Genomic DNA, 12,316 nt, shown 5'->3' on the forward strand with positions numbered 1-12,316 from the left:
CACAGAATTTTCCAAAGAAAAACAAATCATCTGTTTCCCAGGTTCACAGTGGATAAGAAAATTAGTAATGGGTTTCATTTATAGCAAGGGAATCTGGGGTAAGATAGCTGAAAAACAGTGAGGAGAGTTCACCACTGTCAAAGAATGTCTCAGGAGGTTAGATTCCTCCTCATCAGAGCCATTAAAGCATCATGTTAGATGTGTATGTCAGAAATGAAATGGGGAATGTTAATCCCACACCTAGACAGAGAGATTGATTCACTGACTTCGAGACTGTTTCTAAATTTCTGATTCTATGGCTTTTAAAAGGTGTTATCCCGTGCCAGAAGCAAGCCATGGGAGCAGGATAAAGACAACTAAAAGTAATTCAGACTCGTGAATCTTTAGACTTTTCCTTTCTGATAGGGTGGAATTAATTGCACCCTAAAAGTTTTTAAGCAACTTTAGAGAAATACAATGTAACTAAGAACAGATAAATCAGGGATAGAGATCCCTTTACAAAAGCAAACCAGACATTTCTGGAGCATAATTCACAGGAACTGTTCAAAACATGCACCTTCAACTGAGTCAATCAAATATCTACCATTTACCTTGTCAATAGGACTAAGTTTTATCTACTGGGGAAGAAATCTATTGGGACTGGCTCAGTTGCAGATACATACTCTCGACACATGGTGTTAGTTAAAAATAATCCCAGTACAGGCGACTGGTTTTCCAATCCCAGAAACTTTGTCTCTCACTCACCTCTAGTATCAGGACACGACAGGACAAAGGCATTCTTCCTCCTTGATAAGTAATTCCCAAAAACCCATAGCCCTGATTGTTTAAGCCTTTATTCTTTCTCCTTTTCTTTCCCACCTTCAAATTTTGCTTTTCTTTATTTCTTGAGCCCCAACACCTTAACTGGCTGAAAGTGGGAAATGCTGGAGGGATGTGGTGACAGAGAACAGCACAGTGTTGCTTCAAGCTGCTTTACAGGGAAGCAGAGTCAAGGTTTCCAAGCCTTGCACAGTTAGACACCACTTACTAGTAATTTTAATGTTCTTAGATTAACTATGAGGGACACATGGACACATAGTGTGGTCACACAGACTTCATTTGCCAAACAAAACAAAAGTTGAGTAGTTTTTTAATTCTCTCTCCAAATCTTGTTCCCACCTCAGAGAAGCCTAACTAGATGTGTACCTAGTTGGTACATCACCTATTAATGGCAAGCAACCTAAACAAGTTTTCTGATACTAAACTTAGTCGAAAAAATATCCCAAAATAGTTGATGTACACTTCACAAAGGAGTTAGAGACAGTCTGGAGTCTAATTTTCTGCTCTTTCTTTGCTCCTGTAGTCAAAACAGTCAATGTTCACTCAATCTTTAAAGCAAACACAACAAATTGCTGAAATTGGACTTTCAGCCTAGATTCCAAACTGCTGCTTTTTTTTTTTTTTTTCCCCAGTTCAGTATAATATGGTTTTAAGCACCAATGTTCCAGAGGAAGTAGTGCTTACTCAAAGAGATAGTGATATGTCAGACAAATAAAGACTAGGCAGAGTCAGGTTGTCTGTACTTTGACACTAGACATCCAAAAAAGTGCTCCGTACTTCAAAAAGGGATTTAGACAAATCTGCTGTCATCATTTCTCCCCGAGTCAGCACTGGAAAAATGCCACAGGATTCACTGGGAGGAGATACTAGGCAGCCACCAGTGTCATCTTTCAGATAAGAGACACAAGTGAATCCAGACTGTGCAGTCAGCTACCTGGCACTCATTAAATGCAGGACAGCTGTGCTGGCCACATTACCACCTAGGAAACCCCTGTGCTACCCAAGTATGTCCCCATTTCCTTTCTAATTCCTGTCCTAACGATGGCTAAAGTTACCTTTCCACATTTTAGCTTAGAGGCAAGTACAATTATGGCAAAGAACAAATCTGCTGCACTATTTGATTTTTATTTCCATATTATAAGGTCCTCTAGAAGAGGGCAGAATATGTGCTTGCATCTGGTTGTGCCTGATACAAAATATTGTTCCTTTGCAAGTAGCAAAGATACCTCCTTTTCCAGGCTTACCCTTCAACTCACAATGTAAATGCTGCACAAGTTGGCTCCTTCTGCTCCTACACAAGCTAATGGAGCATTTGTCTGGATCCAGGTAAACCAAGAACTCTTTCACAGGTTAGTCAGGGAAGTACAATTGCACCATCTTTCATTTTGAATGTTAATTTGCATCAAAAGCAGTGATGAAGTGGTGAAGTTAAATATGCACATGATGACTATGAAAGAAGTTACTACTGTAATAAAATATTTTCTGATTTTCCAGTCAGCTGTTGAGACCTTTGATATTTCAAAAAAAAGGATGAGAGAAGTTGATACTAGTGGATTACAAACATACCCTGGACTGAGAGAGACCGCAGGGGCAATAAAACCTTTGCTGGGTCTTGCAAAATACACAAATCTTATAGATTTTTTTCTTGTTACTGAAGTTTCTAAGTTAGGAAAGCTCTTTGTAACAAAAATGGTATTTGCGAATCAAGCATATATTTTCCTTAAAGGATTACGTACACTGGTTACATTATTGTATGAGTCAACCTCTGAGAAAAAAGAGAACTCCCTGCATTGTCTCAGATTACTTTGTCTCAATTTGCTGATTATCTTTCACACAGAATTTTATCTACCTTCCTTTATCATATTACCTGTGGAGCATTATCTATATCTCAATTGTAAGGACTGTGAGGCTGAAAAATTGTAATAAGGAAAAAGAATAAATTCAAAGAAAAATTAAGCACAAAACTCTATGCAAGAATTTGCAAAAAAGGAGTTCCACCAAACACACGACTACTCTCTATCGTATATGAAATTCAGGTTGAAGTAGTACGCTGCACAGGCAAATATGTTTCCCTTGGCAGCTTTACTGTTGCTTTCAGTTACCTCTTATTTCAGTATTTAGTATTTAAAGAATAAAAATATTAATGCTCTTTCTGAAATTAATTTAGGTCAAACAGTTTTGGCTTAATTAGCATGATATAGAAATCTGCCCTATACTCCGGTTGTAAACATTTTAAAAATACATCTTACCACTTTCATCCAGCAAGAAATCATCCTGGTAACGGAACTTTTCTGGTCCGCACGCAATAAAAATGTCATCATCGCCAAAGAAATCCTGAAGGCACATCACCTGCAAGCAAAAAAGAAAGAAACACATTGTATGAAATACCTCATAACCGGAATAGTAAGAAGAATAAACTCCTCCTTGTCCCCATCTGCATGAAAACTGTTCACTTTTAACGCTAACAACAGAGCTTCATCTCCAGATAAATTTCAAAGCTGTGGTTTGACCATCCGTTGTAAGAGAGAAACGCTTTTATAAACACTGCAGGAAGAGAGAGATAAGACAGAAAGCCATAACTGTCACATTTAATACCTGATGCATCAATGGGTTATGAGGTAAATGCCTTTTGTTTATGCACAAGGTAAGGGTACGCCATTCAGTAGTTACTGGGTAATTAATTTACTTTTGAGCCTACATCTCTATCCTTCGGTGCACTGAAACAAGGTTACAGCTTTATATGCAGAATGAAATGTAGTTATTGCAGTAAAATCTCCCTGACAGGGCATGAAACTTATATGGGTGAACTGAGTCTCCCTAACACACTCTTCCTCTTTGCCAGCAAAATCAACGTGAAGTCTCTTTGAAGGTGCCAACATGAACAACCAGGTGAGCTGGGAATGATACTTACAGTATTGAGCAAAAGATAATCCCTTTCCATTCCCAAATATGAATAGCCAACATTATGCTGGTATTGAATTATTGTCCATGCATGAAATTTACAGGGAGACCTTATCACAGCCTTTCAACAGTTAAAGGGGGAATATAAGAAAGATGGGGACAGACATTTTAGCAGGGCCTGTGATGAAAGGACAAGGGTTAATGGTTTTAAACTAAAAAAAGGGTAGATTCAGACTAGATATGAGGAAGAAATTTTTTACAAGGAGGGTGCTGTGACACTGGCACAGGTTGCCCAGAGAAACTGTAGCTGCCCCAGACCTGGAAACATTCAAGGCCAGGTTTTATGGGGCTGTGAGCAAACTGATTTAGTTGAAGATGTCCCTGCTCATTGCGGGGGGGGTGGACTAGATGACCTTTGAAGGTGCCTTCCAACCCAAATGATTCTATGATTCTATGATTTCTTTACAATAGCTTCTAGTTCACGACACTACCTAACAGTTTAGTATTTCCATTCACATGACTTCATATTATTATTCTTAAAACAACCAGTAACTTTCTCCAAACCTGACTTCTTTGGATGGACACACTGATTCATTTTTTGACAATTTAAAAAAAAACAAATTAGATATCTGATTACCTTTAAAAAAACAAAGATGCTTGGTAAACTCTGTGTCTGCTTCACATCTACAAGGCGATTTTCGAAGTCTGTATTTGCTTACTTTTACGCAATGTTTTGTAATTAAATAATGTACAAATGTTTGAACATGATAATTTCACAAATAAATTTCAAGTGTACACACGGGAAAGTAACACATTAAGAATCTCTAAAAATTAACAACATAGTTGGGAACAGTTCAGCTGAGCCAGACCGCCCCCTCATAAAAAGCTGGGGGAGGGAAAGTCAGCTTTTAAAGCATACAAAAACACAAGTGAAAAAATTAGCTAATGAGATTTTGCCAGATTTTGGCATAAAAACATGCACCCCCCAAACTGCAACAACTCGTATCTAGAGGTTATAAAATTCATATCATGCTTCCCGGAAACGTGCCTGAAGGCTTTGGCTTCTACAACAGTGACAAGCCTCTATGCTGGAAAAATCTTGAGGAAGAAAAATTGTGGCACTTGTCATGACTTGCTTGCAGAATAAAATTTGTCATTAAAACTGTTTTAAAGGTAGAACAAAAGCAAAAGAAAAAACAGGAAATAAAGAGAAGAACAACTAGATGAAGTAAATTAACTGCAAAGAGACAAAGGTACTCCCAAAATTATTCTTTCCTTAAGGAATGCACATAATTTTAAATTCAGATCCACCACAGCCCTATTCCTATCACCATTGTCATCTTAATGTCAGACAGTACCTTAACACCAACATCAGAAATGTAAGTATTTGATGGAGCTTTTTACCATGTTCCTACTCAGTTTACCTTCTATTAGTGTATCAGCAACCGTTCTAGAAACTCATTTACTTCCCATCCTTTTTTTTGTCTGCAAGACATATCCTGCCTATCTTCCCACCCCATACTCCCACCAAGCTTCAAACATCTCTTCCCTTCAGTCAAGTTCCTCTGAAATTGCCACATCTCCCACAGCATGCACAAAGCTACTAATTTGCAGAATGGCATTAAAAAAACCTGTGATTTCTTGTTTGCCTCCCTAGTTTGACACTCTTCTGGGGAGTGATAACCTTTACATTTACGTTTATACTAGAACTGAACAAATAGGAAATGACCTTAGGCACAAAGTTGAGCTATTTTGACAACACACATGAATAAAAATTAAATTCCTAAGTGAATTAAAAAATGGTGTGCATTTAATAAAACTCCAAAATGCTTGGCTCTGCTCAGTTAAGAAGGTTTCATCCAAGCCTAAACAAGACATTAAAATGGAGGTAGCAACACCTAACCAGGCTCAACTATGCCAATATTTACAGCATCTCAGGTTTAATCAGCGCAATTTATAGGCAAATAAGAAAGAAAACAGGATTAGCACAACAGAAACTAATTTGTACTTAGATAGCCTTTTATTAAACTTTATGCTTAAAGTGTTCTCCTGCTTGCTTCTTTTTTCCATGCTCTTAGTTTCCTACTCTGCATATAAAACTGCATACACTTCTTACTGTTTTTCTTGCCTCCTAAGATTTTACTGATTTAGGAATTACAATTCTAGCTCCTAGAAAGCTTATAGCAAGAGCATAAGTTCCCTCCAAAACCATCCCCCTCTGGAATATCTTCTCTTCAGGTTTCCAGTATCTTTTTATATTATTTACTGGAAGCTTTGAGATGTCCTTTGCTGTCTGCGTTTTCTGTCCCCTCTGTCTCAGCATCCCTGGTCTGCTCCACTCCATAGCTCATGCTCATCAGAGGTTACACTGACAGTCCTTCCCACCAGGCATCTAACAAAGACACAGCACCCCCTTCCAGGCTTTTCTGAAGGGAGATCTGCAAGCACTTTCTCTTCACACTCAGTCATGAGTTAAGCAACAGGACATGCTTTTTATTACCGATTTTCACTTCTGGAGAACACAGCTCCTCAAAAGTTATGGTTCAGAAGATCAAAGATTTATATCACCCTTAGCAGACTGTGCCAGTGCTTAAGAGGCCAGTGTGCTCTGTTGCATGTTATCAGCTTTAAAACTAGTAAATTTTTAAATTAGTAAATGACAAGAGCCTTCCTTTAACATTTTCATTGTTTACAAGTCATGGAATACATCTCCTTCTTTTTCACAAGTAAGTTTTTATCTTTCATAATCCACTGAGACATTTCTCATAATGGGGAAAACAAAGTTTATACAGCAGCAAAGATATACCTTACAGTAAAACTAAACTGAAAACATAAATATTTTCTACCATGCACTTTGTACTAAATAAAATGTGACACTTGTAAACAAAAAACTTTCTCACAAAAAGGTGATATTTAAAGTTAGTGGTGCCTCTCTCATGCTCTGTAGGAGAATGAATAAATAACAGTAACAATACCAGAGGCCAGGGAGTCTCAGGCAGCACAATCCTTTGCATCCACGGTGAGAAAGATGACAAGCAGCCGCAAAGAAAATCGATCACTAGTACAGACTTCAGGCTATACAGAAGTCCCATAAAAGACTAGCTGACTAGCTGATGCCACGGCTGATCTGTACATACCCAGTCCAAAACAGAGGAGAGGCAGAATAATTTGGCATGCCTAAACTCACCTGAGCAAGTTGTACAGGCTGAAATCTGGATCCCCCACCCATCTTTGTCCTAGCAAACAACTTAAGATTCCATATGCCCTTCCAGTGGGAAATGCAGATGTCTGCCTAGGAAGAACTCCAGATTACTTCGTATCTCCCTAGTTGCTCTGGTGCTTTCACTAGAAGAGCTGAGGGGACACAGAAACCCAGTGGGACCAGGCAGTCACGCTGCTGGGGGAGCAGGAAGCCGAGCAGTCGAGTTGCCCAAGGAGAACAGGGAGCAGAGCAGCAAACTGGGCTTCCAGCCCAGCCACGGGACTAGCTTTGCACCATTGCACAGACACTATACGCACCTTAAAAAATACCTTCAATTTTCTCTCTTTTTTTAAATAGGCAAGTACCTGGAACCCATGAGAAATCTCCTAAATATTGTGGAGCCTTTAGTTTTCTTTTGACTAATCTGAACCATTTAAGCTCTTAATATTTACCTCTTTGAAGTTGTTAACTTTGTTACAGAGACCCTTTTTTGTTGCATCTACAAAAGATGTGAGAAATTATGCTTTATGTTTTGGAGCACAGATGACGGGAGAGTAGGAATAGCAGCTGGTAGAGCCATTACGTGGTTTTATTCTCTCACCACAAGTAAGAAAGACCAGTTGGTAGCAGTGAAGAGGAGGTGCAGAGAGAGGGAAAGAGGGAAGGGGGAAAGGATGGAAAAGAGAAGGCCAGGGGGAAAAAGGGAGAGGGAGAAGAGGGAGGGAGGGATGGAGAGAGGGACTGAATCAATCCTTTCTCTAAAAGCATGAGATGAAAGCTAGAAATTAAATCACCTTTTACAATTGCTTTATTCTGGCTATAGTGGGATCAGGGACCTTTTTGAGTTCACGCTTTAAAACACACACACTAAAATCCAGAAAGTTTGGATGAGCAACGATAAAACCTCAAGCTGGTGTGCCCTCAAGCACTACACTGTTTGAGGGCTGGAAAGAAGAGTAAGAACAAAGAAATGAGGTGGTAAAACAAAAAAGATGCAGAAGGAGACAAGGAGAACTTGAACGGTAAGTGGGTATGGGGGTTTCCTGAAAAGAGAAATGAAGGATGATGGCAAAGGAAAACACCAGGCATAAAGAGAGGAGGAGATGTGGGCTGAGAGGCAGGAGTGCACACCAAGGGTGACAGGTAATGGAGGCTGGTGGAGAATCAGCAAAGGATGGGGCAGGCACAGTCAGTGGCAATTGTCTTCCAGACTTCATCCTGTAGCCAGCTAGCTGAGAAGTTTTAAAGCTGTTTTAAAGTAGCCTTTTTGAACTTGAAACAATCTCATGTTGAGTTTGATTATCATTTCCCTGACAGTGAAAAAGACATTAAAACACCCTTTTATCCTTGGAAAAACCTCAGTGTTTAAATGACTCATGATTTTAGGACTCTGACTCATTAATTTTATGTCAAGTGTTATGAGTTTTATTATGGAAGTGTTTTTCATATTTATTTCCCATTTTGGTTCGCTCAGACTCAGTGTTTAATTCCTAGGTAGGTCTTTTTTGCTCTTCATATGTTGAAGGAGCTCACTATACTACTGTTTATTATCTCCTCACTGATTTTTCCAATAAAACAAAGCTCTTCCTTGTTTTAAGATATAGGTTGATCTTTATTGGCATTTCCCCTGTGTTTCTTTTCCTTAACCAAACTAACCGTCTAACCATCACCACTGCAGTACTTATTTATCTATTCCCACACTCTTCATCTATTGCTTCATGGAGTAACATCTCAGATTAGATCCTGAACTGATTTCACTACCATCTACCCCTTCAGTAAGAAGTCTCATGACAGCTATGAATTTTCCTAAGAGCTAATAAATCACAGAATCATAAAATCATAGAATATTTCAGGTTGGAAGAGACCATTAAAGGACATCTAGTTCAACCCCTCCTACAGTGAGCAGGGACATCTTCAGCTAGATCAGGCTACTCAGAACCTCATCCAACATGAACTTAAATTTTCAAGGGATGGGGCATCTAGAACCTACCTAGGCAACCTGTTCCAGTGTTTCATCACCCTCCTTGTAAAAAATTTCTTCCTTACATCTAGTCTGAACCTACTCTCTCTTAGTTTAAAACCATTATTCCTTGTCCTATTGCAAAAGGCCCTATCAAAACCTCTGTCCCACAGAATAGACTTCTCTTCCCCAGGCTGAAAAACCCCAACTCTCTCAGTCTTTCTTCATAGGAGAGGTGTTCCATCACTCTGATCATTTTCAGGGCCTTCCTCTTGACCCACTGGTCCATGTCTTTCCTGTGCTGAGAGCCCCAGAGCTGGATGCAGATGGGGTCTTACAGGAGAGAAATAGAGGGGCAGAATCACCTCTCTTAACCTGCTGGCCATGCTTCTTTTGATGCAGCCCAGGATGTGGTTGGCTTTGTAGGCTGCAAGCACACATTGCCAGCTCATGTTCAGCTTTTCATCCACCAGTACCCCCAAGTCCAAGTTGTTTGTATAAGTATTAACGTAGTTGTTTATCTACATAATCCCAGCAGAATTACAGGAACAGAAGAGACTTTCTACATTACTATATTTATCTCCCAGGCAGTATAGGGCTGCTTTCCACACTAGCCTTCCCAATGCTTTGTTCAGTTTTGTAATATATTCCTTACTGTGTAGAGCTTCCCTTAGCAGAAAGGCCAGCAAAACTACCAACCATCACTCATTCAGAAGAATTTAGTAACTTCAGTAAAATCAGAAATTAATCATTCCTTACTGGTACAATTGCTTATTAGGTCATTGCTGTGAAACAAGAAATCCAAACATCAATAAGGCTTTCATGAAGGGGAAAGAAAAACACTCATAGTTTCTAAATTTGACATCACAATTTCTTTTGTTTTGTTGGGTTTTTTTTGGTTTTTTTTTGTTTGTTTTGGAACCTTAGTTGACCCCATTCTGTGTGGCCTACGGGATAATAAGAAGAAATACCCTTTCTGAGGGGGAAGAATTAGATCTCAACAAGAATTCACAGATCATATTTGAATATTTCATTCAAGTTTAAAGCTGGTCTAATACACTTCCTGTTGGCTCAGGCACTGGGGATTTTATTCATACCCTTTCCCATATATCTGTCATTACACACATGACACTTCTTGAGACCCAGTTGTCTACAAATATAATTTATGATCAGTATATATGTACTACCTCTTTCAGCCTCTGATCCAAATTCTGTCCTCAGGTGGTGGCTTAGACAAAGGCATTAGGAGGTATCTGCTACACATTTCTGAAGCTGATTGGCAATGAATTTGTTCTTTTCTGTTAAGAGTGAAATCTCCATGGTGACAACTGCATCACCAAGCTGTGAGAGCTTTTCTGTGAAGAGCATTTTATCATGAGATTCTCATTACAAGAGTGCCCTCTGTAAATGAAGAGGAGATGTTATCACAGGGGTTTCTGTAAATGAAGAGATGTTACTGTAGGGGTTCAGCTGCCTGAAGCTAGTCTTTACCAACTGTAAAACCAACTTGTGAGGCCACATAGCAGATTAATGTCTCTGAAATCCCTCAAAAATAGATGAACACAAGATGACATCATAGTTAGAAACAGGAATTTTTGTACTCAAATTCAGCAGAAATAGTTTGCCCTTCTGCTACCTCACAGGAGGAAAGGAAAAGCAAGCCAGCACCCTCAGACACAGGGGACTTGTGATTTAACACACACACACCTTCCGCCTCAGCTACCTGTTCACATCAGCACCAGCTCACAACTGACTGCTCTTCCATTTGCTCCTCACCAGTACCGGGGCTGCTCTACTTTTTAAATTGTTGAAGATGTAGCATCAGTCTACTTCTACAGCTTGTATATTCATCAACATCCATTCTGCGCCACACACTGCTTGGCCTAGGGAGTACATATATGCTGATGATCTTTATCCAGCTAACAGCTGGCAAATAAATCACTAGGAGTGAAGTATTTGTTTTCCTCAGTTAAAATGCATATTTCTGTCTTGGTCAGCAAGAGCTTTTCATAAGGGCAAGAAAACCTTTCCACACTATTCTTTACACACTAATCTTAATATCCTCTAGTTTCATTTTGTTTCTTTTTTATTTTCTGTGTTGCTCTAAATGATAGCACACTTAAGAAAATCAATCTAAATTAAGATCCCAGGTTCTTCAATTGTGCCATCACCTTCTTCTTGAGAAATGTGTTTCATTTGTGACACTAAAAAAAAGACAACAAACTTTCAAATTAATCCTCTAAAGTTCAGATAAAGTTAATAGCAGTTCTAATAGACTAAAACTGTGTCGTAGTTTAAACCCAGTCAGGTAACTCGTTCACTCACTTCCCCCCCTTTCTTGCCCTCCCCCTGCTCTCGGAGGGACGGAGAGGAGAATCAAAAGAATGCAACTCCCACGGGTTGAGATAAGAACAGTTTAGTAACTAAGGTATAACACAAATCACTACTGCTACCACCAATGATAATAATGATAAAGGAAATAACAAGGGAACAGAATACAACACCTCAGCACCCGCTGACCGATAACTCGCCCCCGAAGCCCGACCAAGCTCCGACCGATACCTCCTCCAACCCTGCAGTCTCCCAGCCCTTCCGGCTAACCCCCAGTTACCTCCTGGGCATGACGTGCATGATGACAGGCTCCATCTCTTGTAACAGTCTTCCAGAGCAGGAGAGACTGTGTGCAGTGTTCACACTCGTGAATAACCTGGGCAGGAGAGACTGTGTAGTGTCCATTGTTAAGTCCAGTCCCCCTCGATCATGAGTCCATCTCTGTGTTGCATCTCTGCTCTGATGGCCTGAAGTGCCATGGGCCCACCAGGTTTAAAATAATTCACTGTCCCCTTCAGCAGTTTCTGCAGCTTGTTGCTGGGAACTCCATACAGCTGCCTTCCATCTCCGATGCTTCCAAAGCACTGGAGGGGCCCAGTGGACTAGATACTTGCCCATACTGTCACACACACCCTGCCACTCCTGGCTGTCCAGCCTTGGGGAAAACCTCTTGGTCCCCCTGTATTGTCGTCTAACCCCAGACAAGACCCAAACCCAACTCTGCTTAACTTTTGAGATCAGACAAAATGGTTGTGGGTAGAACACAGTGTGTGTGTGTGCCAACATGCTGATCCCCACCACAATCAGCAGGCAGGTCCCAAGGGTACCCAAAGGCCTTTCAAAACCTTCAGAACTCTCAGTTGATGCTGCTGTACTTGTCACTGGGGCTGGTGTAGCTGCTGTGCTTGCCGGCTCTCCCACCACCGGCTTCTCTTTTCCTGAGTCCAGCTCTTCCTCCTCTGCCTTGCTGGGAAATGTTGCCTGGTCTCCTGCATCCTCCTGGGGCTCGGCGGGCGGCTTCCGGGGAATGCTCTCGGCCGTCGCGGGGCTGGGCTCCTCCGCGGGGCTCGGCTCCTCCGCGGGGCTCGGCTCCTCCGCGGGGC

General features: G+C 40.6%; 1 protein-coding gene across 3 annotated transcripts in view; it reads right to left on the reverse strand.

Annotated features, from left to right (window-relative positions):
• Positions 1–12,316, reverse strand: part of DCLK1 (doublecortin like kinase 1) — a 244,478-nt gene that overhangs the window by 111,109 nt on the left and 121,053 nt on the right. For all 3 annotated transcript variants that reach the window (XM_057410443.1, XM_057410442.1, XM_057410445.1), the window contains exon 4: positions 3,069–3,168. In XM_057410443.1, the coding sequence (XP_057266426.1) occupies positions 3,069–3,168 (100 nt within the window). The remainder of the gene's footprint in view (positions 1–3,068; positions 3,169–12,316) is intronic.

This window comes from Pezoporus wallicus, unplaced genomic scaffold, assembly GCF_028554395.1.
Source record: "Pezoporus wallicus isolate ANWC-B61680 ecotype Strahan unplaced genomic scaffold, APGP_CSIRO_Pwel_v1 contig_1876, whole genome shotgun sequence".
NCBI lineage: Eukaryota > Metazoa > Chordata > Aves > Psittaciformes > Psittacidae > Pezoporus > Pezoporus wallicus.